This window comes from Equus przewalskii, chromosome 3 (assembly GCF_037783145.1).
Source record: "Equus przewalskii isolate Varuska chromosome 3, EquPr2, whole genome shotgun sequence".
Classification (NCBI taxonomy): domain Eukaryota; kingdom Metazoa; phylum Chordata; class Mammalia; order Perissodactyla; family Equidae; genus Equus; species Equus przewalskii.
The window spans coordinates 81,182,502-81,209,137 of NC_091833.1; the positions used below are offsets into that span (position 1 = coordinate 81,182,502).

The window sequence follows — 26,636 nt, forward strand, 5'->3', positions numbered from 1 at the left end:
ACCATGTCCATTATCTGACCACATCTTACCATCTTTTCTGCTCCCATCCAAGCTCAAGCCACCAATATCTCTTGCCTGAATCATTTCAATAGCCTCCCAACTGGTCTCCTTACTCATGTTGTTGCACCCCAAAAGTTACTCCCAACAAAGCAACCAAGGTGATCCTTTTAAACTTAAGGCAGATCATGTGCCTGCTCTAATTAAAATCTTCCAACGGCTTCCTATCTCTTCGGATAAAATGCAAAATTTTATAATGGCCTCCAAGATCCTGCATTATCTGGCCACTTGCCACCTTTCTGCCCTTAATTAACCTGCAGAAAACTCTTCCCTTTGCTCAATCTGCTTTGGCCTCAGACACACCAAGCATGGACCATGGCCTTCACTTTCCTTTTCTTCTCTGCCAGGAATGTTCTCTCCCCAAATCTTCCATGGGTCCCCTATCATTTCCTTCCAGCCTCTGCCCTCCTCCAATGCTCTACATCCCCCTGATGCGGCTTTATTTCTTCAATAGAATTTCTCACACTCTGATATCTTATATTTATGCCTTTTGTGTTTTGTTTTGTTTTTTACTGTATGTCCTCTTACCACATGTAGGCATCTTAAAAAAAGGTACTTTATTTTATACACTCTTGCGTCTCTGTTGCCTAGAAAAATGCCTGGTACATAGAAGGCACTCAATAAATATATGTTGAGTTAATAAATAAATGAATTGCTCATGTCCTTGAATTTAACTTTACTGAAGGTGGAACCCCTGGGTTTTTCAGTTCTACAATTCAGCACAACACCCTATTTACCCAGTTGATTTGGGGGTCTGACATGTAACCCAAAGAGTCCTGACTATATTGTTTTCCATGTCACATCCCTACCACCTGGTTCATAGCAGGTGGTCAAACAGGTGATAGAAAGTGGGAGACAGTGATAGGGGTGTGTAGAGAAAGAAGGGAGGAAAATGGGAGGGAATGGTGGGGAGGAAAACAGACAGAAGGAGGGTAAACAGAAGCAAGGACAGACAGAAGGATCAACCTCTGGTGTGGCATGAATGTGAGAAGCTTAGGGCTGGGTCCCACTCCCCACTCACCGATGGCCAGAGTCATCACCCGGAGATGGTTGCGTACCAATTTCACCACCTCGCTTTTCTGCAGGGGCGTGGCTCGGCAGCAGACCACAGCTTGACAGCAAGCAGTGAGCTGCAGGAACTGCTTCTGCAGACTCTCCTGCAGGGCAAACTCTAGGGTCTTCCCAGTGATAATGAGTCCAGCCCGCAGCCCTGAGTCCCGGGGGGCAGGAGGCTGGTGTAAATTCTCACTTAATGATGCTTGCCCTGGAGAGGCTGGGTTCTTCTGAAGTTCTTTCAAAATTGTGCCCATCAGCATCTCACAGGCATCCTTGAAAAATGAGGCAAAGACAGTTAGTGTTGGGGCTCCCTTGGTGGCCACATCCAGCAAAATTTGTCATTGTCATTCTTGAGCAATTGCTGCATCAAGGCAACCCTAGGTAGTGAATCACCGGTTACTTTCAAAGACCTCATAGTTCTTCCACAGAGACTTCTCTGTGTATGTGGGGATTGGCTAAAAGGATGGGAGACATCTCAGCCCCAATTCTACAGCTAAGAAATAGCCATAGAATTTCTTTATGTGTGCAATTTGCCTTCTCAAACGGTGACTCTCAAGAGCCCTTTTGTCTTATTCTGCTTTTTACTAGCTGCTGCTTAACTTTAGCCAAATTATATAACCTCTCTGAGCTTAACTTTCTCATCTGAAAAATGCAAATATTATCTCCATCATAATATCATTGTGAGGAATAAGTAAAACCATACATGCAAAGCTTCTAGTGTAAGGCATGACACATAGCAGAATTTAAAACAGTAATTATTGTTTTTATCTTCTTTTTGATTCAACATATTCATTCATTCACCAAGTATTTATTGAGAAACTACTACATCTTAGAAAGGCACTGAGCACTGGGGATATGTCAATGAACACAAAAATGCCTGCCCTCATGGAATGTATCTACATTCTGGTCAGGATGTTCCTAGCAGTGCTTATCATATTTGGTCGGTGTACATCCCTCTACTCTCATCACCCCACACCAGTTAGGGGTTCTTTAAAGGCAGATATCACTTTTAATTTACCTTTAAAGCCTTCATCATGCCTAAAAGAGAGTGATATCAGGCACTCAATAAATATTTGTTGAATGAATTCTACCCAAGAAGACTACCAATAAACTTATCCAGAAGTTATTGTGTCAAATGACCACTAAGGATAGAGTCAAATAAAATCCAGGAGCAGTGCACTTAGGTTGATTCCTGAAAGAGCCCCTCACTCAGAGCCCATTTACTCTTATTTCAAATGCTATTTTATCAAGCATTCTCAACCCCCAACCAAATAAGATGGGGAGGGAAGAAGTAGATATGGACATGTAGGCAGGACACAACAAAGCCATCGTAACCACAGAAACTGTAAACAAGGGATTTAACTTTAAAATGGAGCCACCCAGCAACCTTTATCTTAGGAATAAACACAATCCCCCACATCTCAAAAGCCCCCCAGGAAAAGTGTACAAAGATGAATCAAATACGATCATTATAGGATCAACATAGAATAGTAAAAAATTATTTTTAAAAACCTTCTGGAGTTTGGTTAAATTAAAATGCTACATTTATAGGTAACATATCCTGCAGTTATCATAAATTAAAATGTTTATTAAGATGAGATACAATGTTTAAAATATTTTTTAAGTGAAAAAGTAGAGCTATAATACAATACATTACTGTAAGTCCAGGCTTTGTAGCATTTATATGCTCATAGTGCACAGAATACAGTCTGAGTGGATGCCCTCCAAAATATGGATGTAAATTATCTGTGGTTTTATGATTATAGATTGATTATTGATGTTTTTAACCTCCTATTTGAGTATGTATTGTTTAGTTTTATACATTAACTATATTTTCATTATAGAAATATATATATATGCACACATACACACATATAATCGATCATCATTATTCACAGATTCCATATTTGTGAATCCACCTACTAGCTAAAATTTATCTGTAATCCTACAATCAATGTTCGCAGGGCTTTCACGGTCATTTGAGGACATGCACAAGAGTGACAAATTTTGAGTCACGCGACATGCACCTTCTCAGCTGAAGCTGAACTAGGTGACGCTCTGCCTTCTTATGGCAGCTCCCACACTGCAAACAAATGTCCTTTTCACTGTTGGGTGCCACATTTTTTACATTTTTGTGTTTTTCGTTTGTGAGTTCACTGTTTAAAAAGGCCCTGAGTAGCAGTGAAGTGCTGTCTAGTGTCCCTAAGCACAATAATACTGCGATGTGCCTAACAAGAGAATGTGTGTGCTAGTAAGCCTTGTTCAGGCACAAGTTATAGAGCTGTTGGCTGTGAGTTCAATGTCAATGAGTCAACAATATACATTAAATGAAGTGTCTTTAAACAGAAATATGAAACAAGGTTATGTACTGATTGATTGACAAAAAAATGCTGTGACCAGAGACTGGCAAGAACCTAATCCTGTATATCTCCTGGGAGCAACGGTCAGCATTCACTAATTCATGTTTGCGGCAACTTTATAGAACTTAACTCTATGAATAACGAGAATCAACTGTATACATATAGGTAGAGAGATAGATGTAATATAATACAGAAAGTATACTGAAATAGGAGTCACAAAATTTAAAGTTTACTCTATGCTTGACAAGTAATCAGCCATGGACACTTAGAAAAATCACAACCCTTTAGAGTCTCAGGCTATAAAATGGGGAAGGATCATGTATGAACAAGATTTTTATAGGTAGTAATAAAAATTATGAAAATAAAAAGTTACTATCTCAGGAGAAAATCTTAAAAGAAATAATTAAAATAAAACAAAAAATTAAATGATGAACCCTGAAAGGCCTTTATATATCACAGTGCAGTAAATAATTCAGGATGTGATTGTATTAAAACAAAGACTCAAAACTTGTATGAGCATGGAAAGTATGCAAGGTTTGTAAGTGGCCACATTATTATAATCCAATTTGCAGACTGGATTAGGGTTAGGAACCAAAGTTGATGGAAACTTGCAAAGTTGAGGTACCACACTATAGAAGTGAGCAGACATTCCATCTACTGCCAGGTAGCCCACTTAGAATGTTACAGGAACAATTCCTGCATTAAATGAGAAATCGGGCTCCATGATTGTCAATCCTTTCTTAACTCTTAGCATTTCCTGAGGGGTGGGGAGTGGGAAAAAGAGAAAGGAAAAAACAGTGACTGAAACCCCATTATGTGTCCAGCATTGTATATGCATGGACTTGAGTCATCATAAAACTAAATTAAATTATGTTCATTGCGTTCTGTTTAGTTATCTGGAAAATTCACACAGGTGGAATAGCTATTGATAGCAAATAATAATAATAATAATAATAATAATAATAATAATCTTTTGCACTTAGAACAGCCAACAATGGATACTAAATAAAGACTTTTTGAATTAATAATCTCTTTTTTGCTGAGGAAGATTCACCCTGAGGTAACATCTGTGCCAATCTTTCTCTATTTTGTATGTGGGTCGCTGCCACAGCATGGCTACTGACGAGTGGTGTAGGTCTGCTCCCAGGAACTGAACCTGGGCAACCAAAGCAGAGCATGCTGAATGTAAACACTAGGCTGCCAGGGCTGGCCCCTTGAATTGGTAGTTTTAAATGCCTTTAACCATAAATTGTACAATTACAAATGAATTTCACAATCCTAATGATTTTACTCCTTCACAAAAATCTCAAAGCCAAAATCAAACATCAAGAATAGATTACTTTTCCTTTTTAATGTTTGGTGAATTCATTTCATCTGCCAGGCACCACATTTATATTTTCTCATTCATTGCCTACAACAACCCTATGAAATAGGCACGACTCTCACATTACAGGTAAGGAAAAAGGGACTCAGGAGAGTAAGTCACATATTTGGCCACTGGCAGGCCAAGCCTTAGGCCACATCTTTTTTAGTGACTAAAATGATTAAGCATTTTCTTGTGCTCAGCCCCCAGCCGGTTCTGGGAACTGGCTGATGGTTGTGGTTTTAGGTCCCTGGGCCACTGCCAGCTGTGAAGGAGCACCCATTCTGTGCTGAAGAAGGAAAGCCCTCTTTCCTCAAAATGTATTATGTAGTTGGGTATTAATGGACGCCTGACCATAAAAACATGGCTAACCAAACACGGCAGCCTGCGACAGAGGCCCAAGATGGGAGTCAGATGAGAAGCTCCATAGGATTTCTGAAAGGCAGTTTCCCGGGAAGGAATGGATGCCACTGATTAAGTCTGGTGACTGAGGAAGGAGGGAGGAAGGTGTTCCAAGTTAATTAAACAATATGCACAAATCTTGGAGAGTATCTCTATGCTAGGAATCATCTGAAAAAAAACAGAAGCGCTGTTTAACTGATTAGAACGTTTATGTTAAAGAGTTGGGGCGGGGGGGGGGGATTAGAAAAAATACGCTGTGTCCAAATCTCTAAAATTCCTCCTCCTTTAAAAAAAAAAAATTTTCCCCCTCCCTTCAGCAGCTGGAACTTCATATTCTCAGGAGCACCATCTAAGAATTACCACTAGAGGGCGTGATTGTCTTGAGAGTCTATTTTTAGAGTTACCATAAAAATATTATTTACCTGATTCCAATAGAAATCATCACTTCCCCTCCACTTGAAAAGGACATAGATTCCCGTCCCTGACCTTGACATATTTTGTCATTGTGGACTGAATTTTGTCAAATCCCTGGTAATCCAATGTGTAGGGGAAAAACACAAATACAAAATAAAAAGGAAACTTGCCTTTAATGCCTTTATTCAGCAATGATTCCTTTGAACCATGATGAATTTTTTCAAGCCTTTAGAAGAACTATGGTGCCCTCCCATGCATCCCAAGCTAGAATGCTGGATAGAAGAAATAATTATCAAGGAGCTTTTCTTTCTCCTTATATACATCAAATTACAAATGCTCCACTGGCTTTGAAACCACAAAAAGACTCATTCGATCCCATTATACATACTTTACTTTGGGTATTGAGGATAAAGAGCTTGTCGTCTGGCTCCAGCAGTTTGCATGCATAAGCTATATTGACAGCTGTCTCCTGCTTGTCCCCCGTCAGCATCCAGATCTTGATGCCGGCTTTGTGGAGGGCTTCTATAGACTCGGGGACTCCCTCCTGCAGACGGTCTTCAATGCCAGTAGCACCTAAAAAACAACCAAAGTGTAACAGGGCTTATAAGGAACCAAAGCCAGCTGGAGCCCACCTAGGCTATAATTGGACCATATCTGTTAGCCAACCAATCCTGAATTACACCAACTGCCCCAGGATCCAAAGGAGGGGTGAAGACCCAGGCCAAAATCACATACAAAGTGATATTTTGGGAGTGAAGCTTTAGGAATCAATGAATTTATCAAACGTATTTGTTCTCCTTTGGGCTAGCTTTCTTATCTGTAAATTGAGGGGGTTTGAGTCAGCTACTTATGTAACCTTGCTCTATGAGTTTATAATTCTATGAGGGGTAAGGGGAGGCTTTTAAAGAATGCCCTTGCCAGAAAGATGGAATATCTATTTGCAATACTCTTTCACAATATAAGTCCACAATTCCCTTTTCTGAAACAATTGGGGCCAGATGTTTTGGAATTTAAAAGTTTTTACATTTTAAAAAGGTAATATGGTATATATATCATATTTTGTAATATGTGGTAACCAAGCATATTAATATTTCTGCAGCAAAACTTACAAAAAAAAAACCTTACATTGGTGTTCACACTAATTAGAATGATACAGACTTATTTTGCTGCCAAATGAGTTTTGGCACTACACCCACAGAGAATTTTTTATTTTGGAATTGCAGAAAAGGAAATGTGGCCCTACACTACTCACACTGTCACAGAGAAATGACTTAGGAATAGGCATCATTACTCTATTGGCTAGACACCAAGTTAGATCATTGTTTTTCTTTGAACCAGAGGAATGGAGCTCAGAGGCTGGTCTCTTGGTGTGTGAGCACTCATCTTAGGATCCAGATTTCTAGACTCTAAGGGCAGTGGTTCTCAACCTTGGCTGCCTCTTAGAATTACTTGGGGAGCTTTCAAAATTTCAAATGCCCAGGCCACACATCAGACCAGTTGAATCAGAATCGCTGGAAGTCAGATGTAGGCACCAGAATTTTTTAAAGTGCTCCAGATGATTTCAAGATGCAGCTCAATCTGAGACAAGAGGTGTCAGTTGTGCAAACTTTCATTGAAATCAGGAAGTAAGAGAAGACAGGGAAATAAATTTCATTGTTTGGTTGCAGGCTCAGGATAAAGAACATGGGCCCTGGAGCCAGGCAGACCTGAGTTTCTTCTTGGGTCTGTTAGTTACTAGCACAACTTTGAACAAGTCGTAGAACTTCTCGGTGTCCCGAGTTTCCTCTAAATAAGATGGAGATTTGTTCTGTGAATTCAAAAAGGCAACACATATTAAGCACCTTATCCAATGCCTGGCAAGAAACTTTAGCTTTCTTCTCTTGAACCAGTATATTTATTTGGTTTTGTACTCTATGTTAAGTGTTGAGTTTTTAAATGTTCTTAGTGACCACGCTGATCCCACCATAAATGAAGTCTAGTTCACCGCAGCGGAAAACAGAATAGAAAGGATTGCAAGCTGGGTAGAGGTCAGACTGGACAAGGTGGGCAGAACCACATATATCTATTAGATCAAAGTGAAAAAAGGCACTAGTGAATAACTTAGACACATCTGATGTTTTTCAAAATTCTTCATCCAGACAATACAACATAGTCTACCTACCAAGTAAAGTTAGTTTGTTCTCCAACCTCATGGCAGATTCAAGCAGTAATTCTTCTCTGTTGTCAATGCTGGTTTCAGCTAAAAAATGATTCCTCAGCCACTCTGCATATTCAGTGTCGCTCATGACCTATGGGGGAAAAAAAAGAGCTATGAAGCAGGCCACATGATCTCGCAGGATCCTGCCAGGACTGACCCATGGCAAAATATCAAGGCATCAAATTGTTTTAGGTATTCCTCTTTCTGGGCACACTCATGCAGGTCCATATCCTCATGTCACCTGGTCACAAGCTTCCTGAACTCTGTGATCAGACTAGTGTAACACTGATGATGGACAGATCCCATAGCTCAGTATCTCTGGGAAATTCTAGGTACCATGTATGATGAAAGTGGGTTAATCTACTTAATAAAACCAGAATATGCAGTTAGGAGAAATCTCTACTTGGTAGTTAAATCCAGAGTGGCCTAATAGTACAACTGAGAAAGTGGTGTCAGGACTGATCAGTTTGAGGTATTATGTAGCCAGCAGCACCTGTGACATCTCTTGATGGTTGATTTATGGAGTTAGTTATTTGTAAAGATAAAAAGAAAGAGGTGGCCATATGAGTAAAGCAAGAAAGGCTTGCTCCAAACAAAAATTACGTGGAATTCCTGGAGGTGGAACCAATGGTACATTTCCCTTGGTCTTCAGGTTGCCATAGAGAGAGAAATCTACATTTCAGTTCTTATAAAGCAGTGTGGAGTAGAATGAGGAGGGAATTTCTTTATTTATTCATTCTTCTCCACAAGGTAATTTGATTTGGGAGAATCTGACATCCATTCGCCTGCAATTCTATCGGGGAATTGGCCTACATTTCTACACCAAAAAGGCAGAGGGTCTGTCTTGACCTGAACTCTCCATTCTTCTTACACCTTTGCATGAAGCAGGCTTTTGATTCTCCATGCAGCTGGTTGAGTAAGTGCTCTGGAGTCTACAACAGATTCCATTTTCTCTAAGGCAGCTCCCAAGAACTAGAATTTGGGTAAGAAATGCTAAGTCCCTACTTTGGTCTTAGGTGCTAGCTACAGTCTCAAATTCAGGTTTCCCAGGCCCTGTGGTTTGAGAATTACTGGACAGCCATTAACGCAGTGACACTTTGATCTACATGTATCTTTCTGTCTTCTCTGTCAGCTGGAGCCTAGAATGAAGGAGGGAAAATTGACACCCTGGCTTCTAACACTGCAAAAATTAACTGCAGGGCCAGAGCCAGGGAGGGAAAAGAAGACAGAGGGGGTGGGGGTAGACATGGAGAAGAGAGACAGAGGTGGCAAGAGGAGCTTCCTTGGGAGCCAGCCCTGATGGCCTAGCAGTTAAAGTTTGGCGCACTCTGCTTTGGTGGCCTGGGTGTGGAACCACCTACTTGTCTCTCAGTAGCCATGCTGTGGCAGCAGCTCACATAGAAGAACTAGAAAGACTTACAACTAGAATATACAACTATGTTCTGGGGCTTTGGGGAGGAAGAAAACAAAGAGAGAAAGATTGGTAACAGATGTTAGCTCAAAGTGAATCTTTCCTACCAAAAAAAAAAAAAAAAAAAAGAGTTCCTCTGCATTGTTTCCTTCAAAAAAGAAAAAATAAAAAGAGTAGCTTCCTAGGTTCTTCTCCAGTATTTCTCCTGTGTGGGCTGGTTGTTCTTTGCTTCTTGTCCTTCAGCGTTCATCAAAGTCTCTGTTATACAACTAACTCCTCTCACTCCCCCATAAACACATCCTTCTCTTGCACTAGGCCTTGCTAGACTCTCTCTCTCTCTCCACCCTAAGCAGACTTCCTCCCTCTTCTCCTGCCATCTGCTCTACTGTGAACTTCAATAGGCTAGTTTAGCTTGCACTGAACAAAGAAACACACTGTCCAGGTATGCAGCTGCGGATGTGGCTGTGGCCAAGGTTGTAGGGATGCGGCTGGGGAAATCTTGGCTTTTCAATGAGGGAGGGCACTGTAGGAGTTTGAGGTCTTGCATAGCTTCATCGCAGCTGTGCAGCTTGACTTGGTCAATACCTAAGTCATTGGGCAAGTGGCCCCAAAATTTGACCACTTCACTCTTAAAGGGCTCCACCTGTTTCTCCCATGACCTGCAGGGGTGGTTCTGGTAATGACATCCCTCAGATCATTTCTTGGAGCTCTGTCTTCTTCCTTACTACTTAAAGTTTTACTTAGAAGGGACACACTATATCCCAGGATTATTCTCAATAGAGATAATCAGTACTGAGATAACATTCAGTAAATTTTCCTAGATTTACAGATAAAGACTTATGAGCATGTAAAGAAAAAATATCAAGAACTTATATGGGGAAAAGAGAGGTGGATCCCTGGCCTCATTCTTTCCAAAGCACATTTAATGCTCTAAGACAAAGGAGTAATATTTACAAAGTATTCGGGGAAGAAAGTAGGACCTAGGGATTTTTGTTCCCAGCCAAACTGCAGTTCATATACAAAGGCACTCAGATATATTGAAACATGTGCGAACTCAGAGAAGATAACTCTTAGGTGCCCTTCTGGCAAAAAAGTTTGAGAACAAATTCCAACCCACTAACACATAAGGACTAGAGAAGCTGTGAAAATAGAGCCGATTTCCCCAGTGCCTGGACCAGACTTTGATATATGCTGGTTTTCATCAAGTGATGGTTAAACAAGGGAAAGAATAAAGAAGGGTCTACTAAGCAGCCTCACCCTCTTGGCGACACACAAAGTACGCAGGCCTCGTTTGGCATAGTCATCCAAGTGTTTCTGGGTTTTCTCCCTTATTATCCTCTGTTGTTTGTCCAGACTTGCTCCATCTGAAATAATTAACAAAACACAAGTGTTCCCACCAATCTGCCCAATTCCAGACGTATTTTTAAAAATGATAGCTTAACGTACAACAAACAAAAGGCCTTAGAGTTTTGAATCCCAAATATGCATATATAAAAGGGACCCCCTCAGAATAAATCTTTCCCTCATTGTTTTCTCCCCGGGGAGAGGAAAGTACCAAGAAGGTAACACAAACACCGTTCCCACACTATCAATAACAACAGTGGCAATATCTTTAATAATGCTAGCAGTCATTCACTGGGCACTTACCATTCGTGGGGCACTTGGCAGGGGCTCTACATACACTGCACATAGTACGACATTAAATCTCTCAGGAAACTATAAAGGAACTGCTATAATCCTCATGTATTGAAGACCTGGCACTGAATAGTTAGGTAACTTTATCAAGACATAGCTAATGACAGAGGTCAGATTTGAACCCAGGTCTGGGTAATCCCAAAACGTATGTGCTTTCTCACCAAATCCTAAGCAGCTGCCTTGACTTCATCAAGCATGTCTGACCTCCACATATCTGCTTGTTTGCCTTTCTACAACCAGTGAGAGTGGACTTTTAATCTCTGAGCCCTTCATATCACTATCTTCTTGGTTCTGTATGAACCCACCTGGGGAAGCCACAGAGAGCAATTCCATGATTACAGAATCAGCACCCTTTGTATACACCACAACCTGGTTGGAAAGAGGATGTCGGACCACAACGGACATTCTTTTTCTTACTGAGTCGAAGGGCAGGATGTGTAGGAGTTGAAATGTTAATGGTCCCAAAGCAGCAAAGTCCACCACGACCTGCTCTGGGGTCCGGGACTGTAAAGTGCACTGGTAAGCCCTGGCAGCATACACTAAGGCCGCTTCATCTGGGCTCTCGGCCTCATAACACAGGCTGGAGGCCAAGGACTGTCCAGGGAGGGATTCCACCTTGCCATCTGTGACGCCTGCATCACTGTCTTGTTTCTCTATTTCTGTAGGGCAAACTGCGTTCCCCGAGCCCTGGGGGCTCTCGCTTGTTGGAGAGACCTCTTCCTCCACAGGTGAAGCCAGTTTCATTCGACTAAAGAGAGAGAGTTTGTTCACGAAGGCATTTGGGACCCCAGAAGATGGCTCTTTCCCACTGGCCAGAGATGGTGAACTTGATCTTCGGACAGACAATCTCTGGAAGAGGTTTTTGATCTCTTCCAAAGACTTAATGGGCATTCCAGTCAGTGAAGAGAGTCTGATCTAGGAAAGATAATTTGGGAAGGTCTCAATAAGACAGTCAAAAGTAGTTTATAATAACTTTGAAGTCAAACTGGGAAAAAATGAGATACGAAAAGAGTTACCATTCCCTTAAATAGCCAGCAGCCTGCTTCATACCTACAACTGCCAGAGAAAACATTAATCATGATGAAAACATGCCAATGTTGATGGCATTATAAATTTCTACAACCATTCAGGAAGAAACTTGACAGCTAATCGCAAAGACATAAAATGCTAATATTACTAGCAGTGGACATACTTATAGCAAATTTTTCCTAATAAAATAAGACATGTTAAAATATAGACAATCCCTAATCTTTATTGTATACATGCTAGCAATAACAATTTAAAAATTAAAAGCAAATTAAGTATTCAATAATAGCAAAACAGAAACATCTTCTTGCAAGGTTATACAGTATTTAAAATAAAGTTTATAAAGACTATGGGGCAAAATTGGAAAAGCTATAAAATATTATGAATAATATAAGAATAAATGAGTAATAATATACATAAAAAAACACTGGAAGAAAGTAAATTTTTTCCTTTTATTTTCCAGCTTCTAGAAAAGGTTGTTACTATGACTCGTTTTTAAACAGGCCAATAAACTAAGTAGTTTATTGAAGAAGAGTTATCAACATTATAATGTGAATTTTAATTTCTACTTTTATAGAACTTTTTGTTTGTAGCCTGATTTCTTCCAGTTCTTAATTTTTATCAGATTAAATTTAGAATTTAATACTAATCATGAAAACTAATTAATTGGATCCTAAAATTTTCTCATTCAGAAATACCCAAGGAATTACAAAGTTTTCTCCTAAAAATGACTAATTTTATGATAGTTTGAAGGACTCATGCTGGTTGATTTTGAAACTTATTAGCGACTCAGAAATGAAAAGAAAAGTGAAACTCAATCACAGACGAGGTGGTTGTATTCCATGTGAATTCTGATTAGCTCCTGTTCACTGCCTTTCTATCATTACCTTGAAATATCATGAAGCTTAGGCTCTTATATGACTACAGAGATTTTTTTCAGGCCAAAGATTATTATACTCTCTAGGGAAAGGCAACAATATTTCTTAAACAGAAAATACTAAAACTTGCCTACTTTGGAAACAGATGCATATGAAAAAGTGTTTTATGGGGAGAAAACAGAATATCCAGTGATGTATTCTCTAAACCCATAATCATTTTGCAAAGAGCAACTTTCTAGTAGAAATCTTATAAAAATATAGTTTCTGATGAAATGAAAGCTTAATTGGAAGTAAATTATTTTTATGTTAAAGTTGACCACCTCCGAAGTTGCCAAAAGAAAACGATCTGATGGAAAATTAAAATTTAATTGGGTTGTTCTGCAAATTGAATTTTAACTGGATGCATGCAAAAGGGGAGATAGTTACACACAAGGAAGCCAGCACAGCAAGCGGTAAATCACCCGTCTCTAAAGTAACTTTTTCTTTTTAATTGAAAATGAATTTTGCATGACTTCTAAGCTACAAATTAGACTTTAAAAATCCAGCTTTTGTGGAAACTGCGGAACCTTAGTACAGCATAGATGTATTGGATTTTAGATTGAGTTAAAATTAACCCAACTGGTAAGTGAAAAAGCACGTTATCATTAAATGTGGTAATTAATCCAATATTTTATATTTGCTTGATGTAGTGCATATGATGTTGGAGGTCTCAGACGTCTCAAAGAAGGCTTCAATTTGGTAAAGAAATGAAAGCAAAATGAACAGAGCCACATTCCACAAGAATTGCTCTCATCAGTTATCCTTGAGGCAAAATAGTGTAACAGCACCGAGCCATACTTCCTTGGTTCAAATCGGATCCCCCACGAATCCATGCTGTGACACTGGGCAAGTTACTTAACCTCAGTAGTAAAATAGGGAATAGCAGGGTAATAGTACCTAACTCATGGGGTTACTGGGAGGATTAAACATGTTAATACCAAGAAATCACTTAGAACATCATAGCTGCAGAGCACAAATTAAGTGCTGTGTAGATGTTAAGCTGCTTTCATTAGCTATTATTACTATTATTAATTATGATCTGCATAACAAGACCAGTACAAGTACATTCAATCCCAAACTTCTCTTCTGGAAGGTGACCTTTGTTTGCATTAGAGACCTCACCTTTTGTCGTGGTTGGTTAGGAGCAGAAACCACTACTGTGTTGCAAATTGCCAATGCAATAAAGAAGTCAATGATGTACAAAGTCTCCAGTGGTGGATCTGGGATGGTCTCATCTAGTGGGGTAAAGAGCTGAGGTGTCATCTGACTAAACTTGTCCAAAAGCCTGGTGTCTGGTACCACATCTGTTTCCTAAAGATCCAATAAGACAAAGTGTTGTTACAATAAGTATCTAAAAATGAGTTTTAAATCTACATGAAAAGCAGCATTTATAACCAGATCTATGAAGCATGAGACAGTAAACTTTACTCTTCCAAAAAAGATTTAATGTACATGGTATCATGGGAAGTAAGAATAGGAAAATAAAAGACAAAAAATAAATACATGGAAGATCCAGAAGGCACAATATGAATGGAGGCTACCTTGACTATTGACTTAAACTAAACAGTAAATAGGACCAATGCCTTTCATCATAATCTAGTTGAGTGTTTTTTTTTTTTAATTTTGAAATATATAGTGCCAGCATTGTATTTTATCGTGTCTAGGATTCTACCTTGGGCATAAATTCATCCAACAACAACTGACGAGTATCAAATGTTTTTTGGGTTTTTTTTTTTTGAGGAAGATTAGCCCTGAGCTAACTACTGCCAATCCTCCTCTTTTTGCTGAGGAAGACTGGCCCTGAGCTAACATCCATGCCCGTCTTCCTGTCCTTTATACGTGGGACGCCTACCACAGCATGGCCTTTGCTAAGCGGTGCCATGTCCGTACCTGGGATCCAAACCGGCGAACCCCAGGCCACCGAGAAGCAGAACGTGCGAACTCAACCACTGCACCACTGGTCCGGCCCCTCAGATGTTTTTAAAGTGAGAGTGTTATTCATACTATATTATTCTAACATAATATTTTATAGCTCAAGTCACTACTATTGTAATAAACCAACCCTCCAAAATAAAAATTACCATGAGCAGACTAACAGATTTAACCAGCATTTCCTAACAGTGTTCTATAAGACATTAGTGAGGGTTCCTCCAAGAGATTTCTGATGGTCAAATCTATTTGGCAACTATGCCCTGTGCCCTCCTCTTAAAGATTCTTAGTACAAATTGCCTCTGAGAAGTTGTTACTGAAAAAAAAGTACTCTATTTTGTTTAACACAGTGCTTCTCACACTTATTTAAGAGTAACAGTTTCAACAAAAGAATGTTGTAGTAGAAATCTGTTTATAATCTGTAACATATAGTCAACTGCTTTAGAAATTTTTCAGATAAGTCGAAAGAGGGACCATCCGCTCTGATTCAAGTTTTTACAAAAGCTCCATTGTATTCAGAGGCGTCCTAGACGCAGTTAGCTGGCAAAGCACACTGACTGCAGGAAAGCCAGGAGAGGTGATTTAGAGAAAAGAGTAAAATAAGATGTGTGACAGTAGACTCAGAAGACCATGGCTTGTATTGCATGGTTAGGAGTTTGGTGAGAATTAGCATAGGCTTAATAAGAAAAAAGCACAGGCTGGAAATCATATGGGTTTGGGTTCTGGTTCTAGACTCACTGCATTCTAGCTAGCTTACTCAAAACCCCTGAGCTTCATTTTCCTCTTCTGAATAATGGTAAACATAACACATACCTCACAGGGCAGTTGTATAAAGTAAATAAGATAATGAGAGATACGAGAGCAGCACAACAGGAACCCAAATAATTTAATGTTCCTTTTCCTTCTTGAAAGACACATTCACCTTCAGGCAGGTTACCAGGCTCACAATGGGTTTTAAAAATCCAAATTATCTGCTGTCACAAAGCATTTTTAAATATCTATCTAAAATATCAATATCCACTGTCCTGTGATACTGGGCTGAACACTGTTGGAGTCCCGGTGCAGCCTGATGGAGTTCAGAGGCACTCTTACTCTGATGGCTGCTCATTAAGGTGTCCACCACACTTCCTCATGAGTCTCACATACATGGTGACACTGAGCCGGTACCTTGCTAAGTCCTCAGTTACTGGAGAAGAACCCTTTCCTCAAGGATCTCCTTGCCAACATCAGTAGAAGAGAGCGGTAAAGTCTGAGAGACTTCCCTCTCACTCAATGTTTAGTCAACCAAGGGACGTGTGGGTAATGTTGCAAAGGCCTACGATTGATTATACTGTCATCTCGTGCTTGTGAGGCTCCATGGATTGGAGCAATATTTCCAGAGGCATCTTTCTCAGAATGTTAATATCTATTAGGCAAAAAAGGAAACAAGAGTTTCATACTGAAATAAGTTTAAGAAGTGTTTAAGCAGGTTTCTTTATTGCAGCGCTTCTCAGAGAGTTTAGTGAGTACTGAGAATCTCCAAGAAGAGGTTAGTATGTACATGCTTCCCAAATTTATTTTGTAGAGACATTTGTTTTATGGAACATGTTTGGGATTGAGTTAGACACCTTAGAAGCTAACAGTGATTTCATTGTATCAATAATCTCCACATTGACTGGCTTCAGAACATAAGGACTCTACTGTATTCTGAAGTCAATCTAAAACTAATAAAATGTTTATAACTTCTACCTGCGTGATAAACGCTATTGACATAAGTCAACCCATTATGTCATTCAGGAAATTGATAACTGCATGACTGAGGACCTGTGCCGTGACCATGAGAATAAAAGAGATACTACGGGGCTGGCCCAGTGGCACAGCAGTTAAGTTTGTGTGCTCCGTTTTGGTGGCCCGGGGTTTCCTAGTTTGGATCTCAGGCATGGATCTACACACTGCTTATCAAGCCATGCTGTGGCAGGTGTCCCACGTATAAAGTAGTGGAAGATGGGCATGGATGTTAGCTCAGGGCCAGTCTTCCACAGCAAAAAGAGGAGGATTGGTGGCAATGTTAGCTCAGGGCTAATCTTCCTCAAAAAAAAAAAGAAAAAAGAGAGAGATACTAGAGCTGGTCAAAGTTGAACCTCTGGTTGGCAAAATTGCGTTTATAAAAAGTATTTTCAAAATGAACAGGAGAAAAATCCAGGAACTCAGGACCATAAAAGACCCTAAAGGCATCATAAAACAATACAGAAAGAAGAACACAGAAGATTTAAGGAAAGACCCACATCAAAATGAAGCTGCGGGCATAGAGCATTCTTCTGCTTTAGTTGGTCTTTAGTTGGATTAATTAACAAATTAATCCCTAATGACTAAGATATTTAGTGACTGAATTGAGGAGAAAGTATAGAATTATCACATGCAATTCTTACCTGTATGACTGTATCCATAGGCGTTTTTCCTAAGATCCAAATCTTGCTCATTGGGATCCTATATTACAAAATTGACTGCTCCCTACTCCTCCTAGTTCCACTTGTACCCAAGGTTTTTATTTCATTTCCCACTGCCACCCCACTCCCATTGGAGGGGCTCACCACTCCACCTCTACAACTTTGACTTAAGGGTGGACGCAAACGCCTTCTTCTAGCTTCCTCGGATTCCTCAATACTACAGATCTGAAGGAAAAAGCCAGAGGCCAATAACCACGCACTGACAGTTCGTCCTCCACACCACCTTCTCCCACAGTCCTGTGGTTCTGAGCCTTTGCCTGCCGCACACACTGTCTGCCCCAAATGCTTTCCCTTCCTTTTCTATTCTGTAGTTCCTACTCATGAGTTTAATCCGAACTCAAATTTTACCTCTTTTGCTCAGCCTTTCTTGATCCCTCCTCACCCCTTTAGAGCTGATCACTCCTTCTTTGGGCCCTCACTATACTTTGGATTAACTGCTATTACTGCATCTTTAATACAGGACTTGATTGATTGATTGATTGATTGATTCATTATGTCTGCCTCCTCTACCTAGAACAAAACTGAAGGATGGGGGCATGTCTTATTCATTTTACATCCCAGTGTCTAGTATTATGCCATTATCTCCCATTAATCCATTAATTAACTCATTTATCTCACAAACATTTATTGTTGACCTATGGCACCAGGCACCCCTCAAGGAAAGAGGAGTGCATAGGACAGACAGAATCCTGGTTTGCACGGAACGCACATTCTAGTTGGAGGAAACAGCAGATCCAAAACACTAACCTATAAACAAATAAGTAAGATACTTCTAGATTGAGACAAAGAGAGATGGGGGCGGGGCATGCAGGGAGAGAGGAAAGGAGTACTTTGGAAAGTACTTTGGATTGGGCGGCAGGAAAGGTTTACTGAGGAGGTGACATCTGAGCTGAGACCTCAGTGACAGGGAGGAGATAGGCAAACAAAGATCTGAGAGAACAGAGATCCAGGTAGAATGAACAGCATGCTTGTTGAATGAAAACCTCTAGAGGATTAAAGAAGCACAGAGACATTAGGTAATACGAACCCAACACTCACAGGCCTCAATGACATTCTAATTCCCAAAGGCTGGCGTGTCTTTGCCAGCACCCTGTCTAGGATCCTCGCTCTCTGGCTCTCAACTTGCCACCCATGAAAGATGCTATCTTACAATATTCCACTTCTAGACATCACAGCTCTCAGTGGGCTCTCAAGCTGATGTTCTCAACCTGGGCTTCACAGATGGGATTTTGGAATCATAGGCAAAATTTTTATAGACGCTAATTTTTCAGGTCAAAGGATCTATAGCTTTCTTAAAATAATCTTTAGTCTCCAAAAAGCATAAAATCATCTTGTCTAGAGCAAGAGTGAGAGATGATCTCTTATTTTAAGAAGACCATCTTATATATAAAGGTGTGGTAGTGAAAACAATACCAAAACAATAACGTCAGAGAGTCCATATAATCAAGTGACACATGGCATTGGAATATAGGTCAAATGAAAACAAAATGGACTGAATGGGAAGACTGAGCCTGTTAAGCAGCTTAATTTAACAGCTTCTGAAGTTGCTTTATTGAGAATGGACATGTGAGACACTGTGCCAGATGCTGAGGATTCACGATGAGTAAGTCCTCGCTCTCAAGGAGCAAATGGTACTATATGTCAGAGGTGGAAATAAGTCCAATGTAATAAGGACCAAGGGAGGGAGGGAATGTGTAGGACACAGAGCTCAGAAGCTGAGAGAAGTCTTCAGAAGAGAGGATATTTAAGGAATTTTTTTAAAGAAATAAATATGTCATCAGATTTGGTAGATCAGGGTAAGCTGTGAGGGAAAATAAATTTTAGACAGGGGAAATGGTATAGACAAAAGCACCAAGACTTTAAACTAAGAAATAATCATTTGTTCCAAGAAGAGAGTGAGGCTGGATCAGGAAACCAAGAGTGGGTATAGCACAGTCCCACCTGGTTGCTAATATCACACTCCTTGCAAGTAAATACGAGTCAACATGTGGTTAACTTCAGGTAGGTGGAAAATGTAAAATATCAGTAGAGGAACAGGTAGAAAGACAAGAGGAGAAAATATATATCTATTTCTGATATAGCCTTAAAGTGAGTACTGAGCAGAGGTTATCTGCATTCTTTCCTTATTTTTTTTTCATAAGTTGGAGAAAAATGAATTCTAGATGTTTGGAACAGCCTGACATAAGGCAAAGATACAATATGACAGGTTTTATATCCTAGTGCCCCAGAAATGAACAAAATGAGTTGCACTGAAACATTCACCCTTGTTGCTGCAATTTTTGTTGGTAACTTTGAAAAGAGCCAGGAGATTCCCCTCAAGGCCTTTCCAGGACAAATACGACTGATGCGGTCTTCATAGATCATGCCACTACTATGAAAATCATACAATAAATTCAATATAGAAACACAAAGTTTCCCCAAAGCTGATTCATTCCTGTTATGTCACTTATTTGACAGTTCACCAACCAGTTACCAGTCTTATGGCTGGGGAACCCTTACCTTGGTAAAACACAAGAGTTAATGGAATGTGGAAGACAAAAAAGGCAGTGGAAATTTTATAGAGTAATTTTAAGCACAGCAAAACTTTTGATTTCTAATTCTTTCATACAAGTATCTTTCTTCTTTCCCATCTTCCACATGGTCTTCCATATTTTTCTGCAGTAACATGGATTTTTCAATGGGTGTAACTAGACAGTACCCAAAACTTGCCCCTCAGACTCAAGTATACACCTTGTTGAGCTGTGAAATGGAAATATCAGAAAATGCCATTCTGAGGACTAGGAACGGGGAAGAAGATACAGGTTTGGTGGGATTTGGGGCAAGATTACAGAAAGATAAAAAGGTCTTGGAGGGTACCAAAAGGCCTTTGAATTTCCCTATGACTTAGACATACGTACTTACCTGTCTATGGCATAACTCTGGTAAGCTTTGCTGGTTCTGAGAGTGAGCCACGATCCTTAAAGCAAGGCAGCCTTCTTCAGGCTCAGGCATGATCAGCCCTGATTAGAAATATGTTTTTTCAGAAATGATATACTATCTCTCAACACTGAAGTATCCCCCAAATTAGGAAGTTGTGATATTGTTTGTTTATACTTCTAATAATGTGTGGCAATCACACTGAACTGCAATTACGTAGCCTCTTCTCAGGTAGAAAAGACAACATCGTTTGGCTCTGTCATAATCACAAGGATGTTCTTTCAGCATTTATTAAGGATGCGCAAAGTCAAGTCATGCATTCACACTTACAATGGGGCTACTGAAAGCAGCCTGTCTGGAGTGAGGCACTTCACTGGCTCCTTCTCCACTTCCTAGAACGAAACAGCTCCCAGCAAGATGATTCGAGGATTTCCTTCCCAAAGGTCCATTATGAACTGCCCTGCAGCTGGGGGCCCTCAGTTTCGCCATATTGCTGAGAGAACCGCTGAGAGTGTCTGCAAAATCGTCATCTTCAGAGACAGCCTCCTGATAGGAGTCTAACCTCTTGGCTGAGGGATAAAAATTACACTGGGTCATTACCTGAGAAGAACCACTTGCAAGTTGAATATGTCAGGCATTTACTTAAACAGCTATGTCACACCATGTCCTCCCTTTTCAAACCTGGCCTCCAAACTCCCCTCCCTCAATACACCTAGTTAATGAACTTACCTCATTGAGAAAAGTAGAAGCAATCACATAAGAACCCCCTCCTTTTCCCATCATCAAATCTACCAACCTATCTCCATCTGTATCCAAACTCTCTGTCTTCCCTCGTACTACTATGGATAACGTTTTAAATGCCAAACCCTGCACTTGTCATCTGCATCCCACTCCTCTGGCCTTCTCAAGGACTTCACCCTTCCAGCTCTCCTCTCTTTCACTTATACCAATCTCTCCTCAACCAATCTCATGACTTTATGTCAAGGTCACCAATGATCTCCATGCTACCAAATCTAATGGTCGCATCTGTCCATATCTTATTTGAACTCTTAGCAATATCCAACAGAGTTGACCATTCTCTCTTTGAATTCAACTTCAGAGTTGACCAAATAGCTATTTGGTTTCCGTGACACCATGGGTACCTGTTTTTCCTCTTACTTCAATGGCTGTTCCTTCTTAATTTCTCCTGCTGTCTTCTCTTCTCCTCAGCCCTCAAATATTGGGTTGCTGCAGGAGCTCCTTTCCTTCTCCACCTATATACTCTTTGTTGGTGATGTCATCTGTCCCATCTTTGAAATATCATCTCTGTGCACAAGAACTCCAAATCTATACCTTCACCTCCAAGCTCTGACTGGAATCCAGAATCATATATCCAACTCTCCACTTGACACTTCCAGCTGGATGTCTAGGAGGCTCTTCAAGCAGATATCTGCAAGGCTCACTCCCTCACCTCCCTCAAGTCTCTTATCATGACCCCTTGGCAGTGAAGACTTCCCAGATCTAGCCACACTATTTATTATAAATCCTGTCCCAGGACTTACCACGATCTATACACTATATATGTTATTCCTTTTTATTTTTTGAATCATCCAGTAGAATATAAACTCCAAAAGTACAGAGAATTTCGTCTGTTTTGTAATATGATATTCCCAGATCCTGAAGCAGTGAGTGATAGAAACTCAATATAATACTCGTGTAAATAAATAATAGATAACTTACATTTGACATGGTCAAAATAGAATTCTCCTCCTCTTCCCTCTCAAACTTACTCTTTTTCTGGCTTTCCCCATCTTTGAAAATGGCACCTAACTATCTATCTAGTTACTTATTCCAAAAATCTAGGATTCTCCTTGATTCCTCTCTTCTTCCCCAGCCCCCATATCCAGATCGTCACCAACAGCTGTCCATTATTCATCCAAAATATATCCCAAGTATCTCAACTTCTCTCTACCTCCATTACCTTAGTGCAAGGCACCATCATCACTCAACTGGACCAGTGCAATGGCCTCATAACTGATCTCCTTGCCCCTCTGCAATCCATTCCTCAAACAGTAGCTAGAGTGATCTTCTTAAAAGATAAAGCAGATCAGATCACTCTTGCATAAAACTCTCCAGTGGCTTCACAATTCACTTAGAATAAAATCTGAACTCTTAATCTTGGCTTATATAACTCAAAAGGATCTGATTTCTGCTGACCTTTCTAACTTTCTTGCCCATCCCTCTTCCAGACTTCCACTAAAATCTAGCCTCATTGGTCTTCTTTCTTTACTTTGAAAATTACCAAGCTCATTTCAGCCTGAGGGCCTCTATACTAGCTGCTCCCTCTAATTGCAAGGTTTTTGCCCCTGAACTTCAAGATTATGTTATTCAGACCTAGGCTCTAATGTCCCCCTTTGAGAGGCCTTGCTCAACTATCCAATCCAAAGCTGCCTTCCAATCATTGTATATCATATCACCCCATTTTAATTCTCTGCAAAGCACTTTTCATTGTTTAATATTTCTCTTGACTTAAAAATTAATTTATTTGTGACTATTTTCTCCAATAGAAGTGAGAGCAGGAGCCTTGTCTGTCTTGTTTATCATTATGTTCAGTGTCTGGAATATAGAGCAGACAATCAATACATATGTGCTTGTTGGATTGCTAGTTGTCTGTATTCAGGCCAAGTCTAGCTACTGAATAAAGTAAGGCTTGTGGCAAGTTAATTTATAAAATAAAGACTATTTGCATATCCTATTTATTTTAATAGTTTCTGACTAGTTTTTCAGGACAAGGAGAGGCTAAGAGGCAATGTGGTGATCCTGGGTTCTAGAAGCCAACTCTTCCAAAGACTACGTGGCTTTCAGCAAATCACTTGCTCTTTCTAGGCCTCTGTTTTCTTATTGGCAGAATGGACAATTTGGATTCAATGACTTCAAGATCCTTTCCAGTTCTGCAGTTCTGCAAGTTTCATCATATTCTCTGCCTAAAAGATATAGAATGTTTCCCTGTAGCACCTTTCAGCTTCAAAAACCCATCCACTTATCGCATTCCAAACATTCCGAAGTTCTCCCTTCTCACCTGTGCCTTTGCTCAGAATATCCATTCTTTTCCTTTCCACTTCAATAAATCTTGAACATTTCAAAAGGCTTGGTTCAAATGCCAGTTCCTCACTGATGACCTCTGTAACTGTACTGGCTCTCACTCACTGGGCCTTTAGAGCTACCATGTGCTCAGTGTTACTACATGCCAGGCATTTGTCCCATTTCATCACCATAACCTGCTGAGGTAGACACCACTAATACCTCCATTTTAGAAATAAAGACATCAAAACTAAGTAATCTTCCCCATCTCACAAAGTGATACACATTGGTCTTATATCCAGTTCTATAAGCTCCACAGCCAGTGCTCCGAGTCCTCATGTTATATTGTTTCAAAATATCGCCATATCTGTTAACATATATTTTTCCTTATAATTTTACATAGTCAATCTTCCCCTGCTTGATTTCCATGAGCCCATGTTTTGTAGTTTAAATAAATAAATATTTAGTAAATGAATGTATGAATAGACATAGGAATGAAACATCTCTAGCATCAAGGGAAAGCTGTATGGTAGTGACTTAGTTATTGAGTACCTCCTTTTTATCAAGCACTTGGTTAGGTCCTTTCAATAAACATCTCTATCTATATATTCCCTTTTCACCTTAAAAATAATGCTATCAGGTAGGAACTATCACTGCTCCACTTTGCAGCTGTGGAGACTAAGATCCAGAGAGAATAAGTACTTTGACCATGCTTAAACAGCTAGTTGTGAGTAGAGTTGGGACCTGAATTTAGGTTTTTCTGACTGAAAAGACAGTACATGTATCCACTACATTATATCTCCTTAGCGGTTACTTATATACGACAGGTTAGCTCAGAGATTCTCAACAAGGGGTGAATTTGTCCCCTAGTGAACATTTGGCAATGTGTATATATGCTTTTGGTCATTACAACTGGGGGAGCAGTGCTACCAGTGTTCAGTGGGCAGAGGCCAAGGATGCTCCTAAACATCTTATAATGCATGTGACATCCCCCACAGCAAAGAGTAATCGACCCCCAAAAGTCAATAATGCTGAGGTTGATAAGTCTTTGTGTAGCTATAGAAATTTATTGATGATGTGACACCATTTTAAAAATAAGTAGAGTATTATAAAACATATTTAAACATGGAGGCTATACTTGAGGAATTTCCTCCAGCCATCATTAGGGAAAGTAGTCATCATGCAACTGTGTAATTTGTACAATGCCAGAGAGCTCAGCTATTACTGTAGGACAAACTTGCTGGGTAAGTAGAACTCCAAGAGTAGAGTAAAAATTCATAGAGTAATCTGTAATCATTTTGTGGAAAGCTATGAGAAGTAAACAGACTAGTAAAGTTACAATGTGATTCAGAAAACAAAGCTACTGAAGCAATACTTCTAGACTCAGTAAAAATTTTTCAAAAATTGGGTATGAGAAGCAAGGGCTTATTATCATATTGGTAAACAAAATCTACCCAAATGATCATGAAGACTTTTCCTATGTCTCTGAAAGTAGGTTCTCATTAGTTCCACGAATGCCTCAAAGAGGGGCAGGAATTCTTGCCCTATGACTCATAAGAGAAAACATACAAAGTCCTTTGTCTCAAGGTAAATCCTGGGTTAGGTACTAGGTTTACTACTTTGTTTCTCGTTCTTATTTAATCTCTAATCTGTCTTCTCTTCTGATTCCGCTCTTCAAATATCCAGTAACCTGTCCATAGTCTACTACTTACGTTTATTTGTATACGGAAGAAGTGAGCGTGAGACTATGGAACAAAAGTTTATCACACTTTTCAATGTACTCGCCAAAGGGCTGCAAACAGGGGTGAACAGCACAGCACAGTCAGATGAACTTCTTTCCACTGTACCATCCACATACCTTCCATCCAACATTTTGCTATGAACTAATACCCTAACCATTTCCAATGTTCCACTTTCACCTGCTTGTAAACAGCACACTCAGCTGAGCTTCTTCCAGCTGTATCATCCACAAATCCCTGACACACTAACCTTTCATTCTAAGCTAATTCCCCATACATTTCCAACATTCCAAGAATTTCTTGTCTATTATCCCTCAAGGCCCCAAACTTCGATTGGTACAAAAATCTACCTCTGAAACTGACTGCCTGAAAATCAAACAATATGGAACAAGAACACCAACTTTAATCTTATGACACTTAACAAGGTATTTTTATGTTTCCATGTCTGTCTCCCACATTGCACCATGAGCTCCTCAAAAGACAAGCTTATTTCTTATTTTGACAACAATAATAGCAGCTAACACTTACAAGGAATTTATTGTGTGCCATGCTGTAAGAGTCTTTTCATGAATTATCTTCTCTTATCCTCTTAACACCCAATGAAGTAGATACCATTCTTGATCCTTTTTGTTGAGGCCCAGAGAAATTAGATAACTTTCCCAGGGTCACACAGCTTGTAGGCTGTGAAGAAGGGAATCAGACTCAGGAGGCCTGATTCCAAAATCTGTTTTGGGAAACTACTAAATGCTGCTACCATGTACATCAGATTCACAAACTGTGCATCATAAAGGCACTCTCCAGAGAAACCCAAATTGAAGGACATTCTACAAAATCCTTCAAGAGTACCCGTCAGAACTCTTAAGTTCATCCAAAATGGAAAGTCTGAGAAACTGTCAAGTCTAGAGGAGTTTAAATGATGACAAGTGTTATGTGCTCTCCTAGATGGGATCCTGGGACAGAAAAGGGACACTAGGTAAAAACAAAGGGAATCTGAATAAAGTATGGATTTCAGTTAATAATGACATATAAATATTGGTTCATTCTTATGACAAATTTATCATAAGACTAATGTAAGATGCTAACTGGGGAAACTGAGTGGAGGGGCACAATAGAACCCTCAATAATATCTTTTTAAGTTTTCTGTAAATCTAAAACTATTCATTATTCTCAGCTAAAAAGTTTATTATTAAAAAAGGCATTCTCTTTCAGTAATCTTTTGAAGGAGAGTTAAAAAATTTTTTAAATGCATATAAATCACTTGGGGATATTATTAAATAACGATTTTAACTGAAGTTTTAAAGAGGGGCCTGAGATACCATGTTTCTAACACATGCCCAAGTGTTGCCGATGCTGCTTGTCCATGCACCAAATTTCTAAGCTGCAAGATTTTAAAACATAAAATGGTATCATCAGATGTGTTTATTAGTTCGATTGCATATGTGCAAGGGGGTATTTCCTAGCAGCAATATTCTTCATGGAAGTATCTCCCAGGCAATGCTTTGCCAGAAAATCTTGAAGGGTTAATGAGTTTTCATTTCAGTGAAAATTACTATGTCTCAGAGTTAAGCTCTGGGGAGAATTAGTCCCTACCATTACCCTCTTCAGCAT

At 39.7% G+C, this 26,636-nt stretch overlaps 1 protein-coding gene across 2 annotated transcripts in view; it reads right to left on the reverse strand.

The window, feature by feature from the left end:
* ATP10D (ATPase phospholipid transporting 10D (putative)) overlaps positions 1-26,636 on the reverse strand; it is a 109,973-nt gene that overhangs the window by 21,176 nt on the left and 62,161 nt on the right. For both annotated transcript variants that reach the window (XR_011538760.1, XM_070615019.1), the window contains exons 10-16: positions 20,560-20,798; positions 14,021-14,209; positions 11,261-11,870; positions 10,518-10,624; positions 7,814-7,940; positions 6,041-6,225; positions 1,079-1,385 (exon numbers count right to left, since the gene is read on the reverse strand). Coding sequence is in view for 1 of the 2 variants with exons in the window: in XM_070615019.1 (XP_070471120.1) it covers positions 1,079-1,385; positions 6,041-6,225; positions 7,814-7,940; positions 10,518-10,624; positions 11,261-11,870; positions 14,021-14,209; positions 20,560-20,798 (1,764 nt within the window). In the remaining variant the exon portion in view is untranslated. The remainder of the gene's footprint in view (positions 1-1,078; positions 1,386-6,040; positions 6,226-7,813; positions 7,941-10,517; positions 10,625-11,260; positions 11,871-14,020; positions 14,210-20,559; positions 20,799-26,636) is intronic.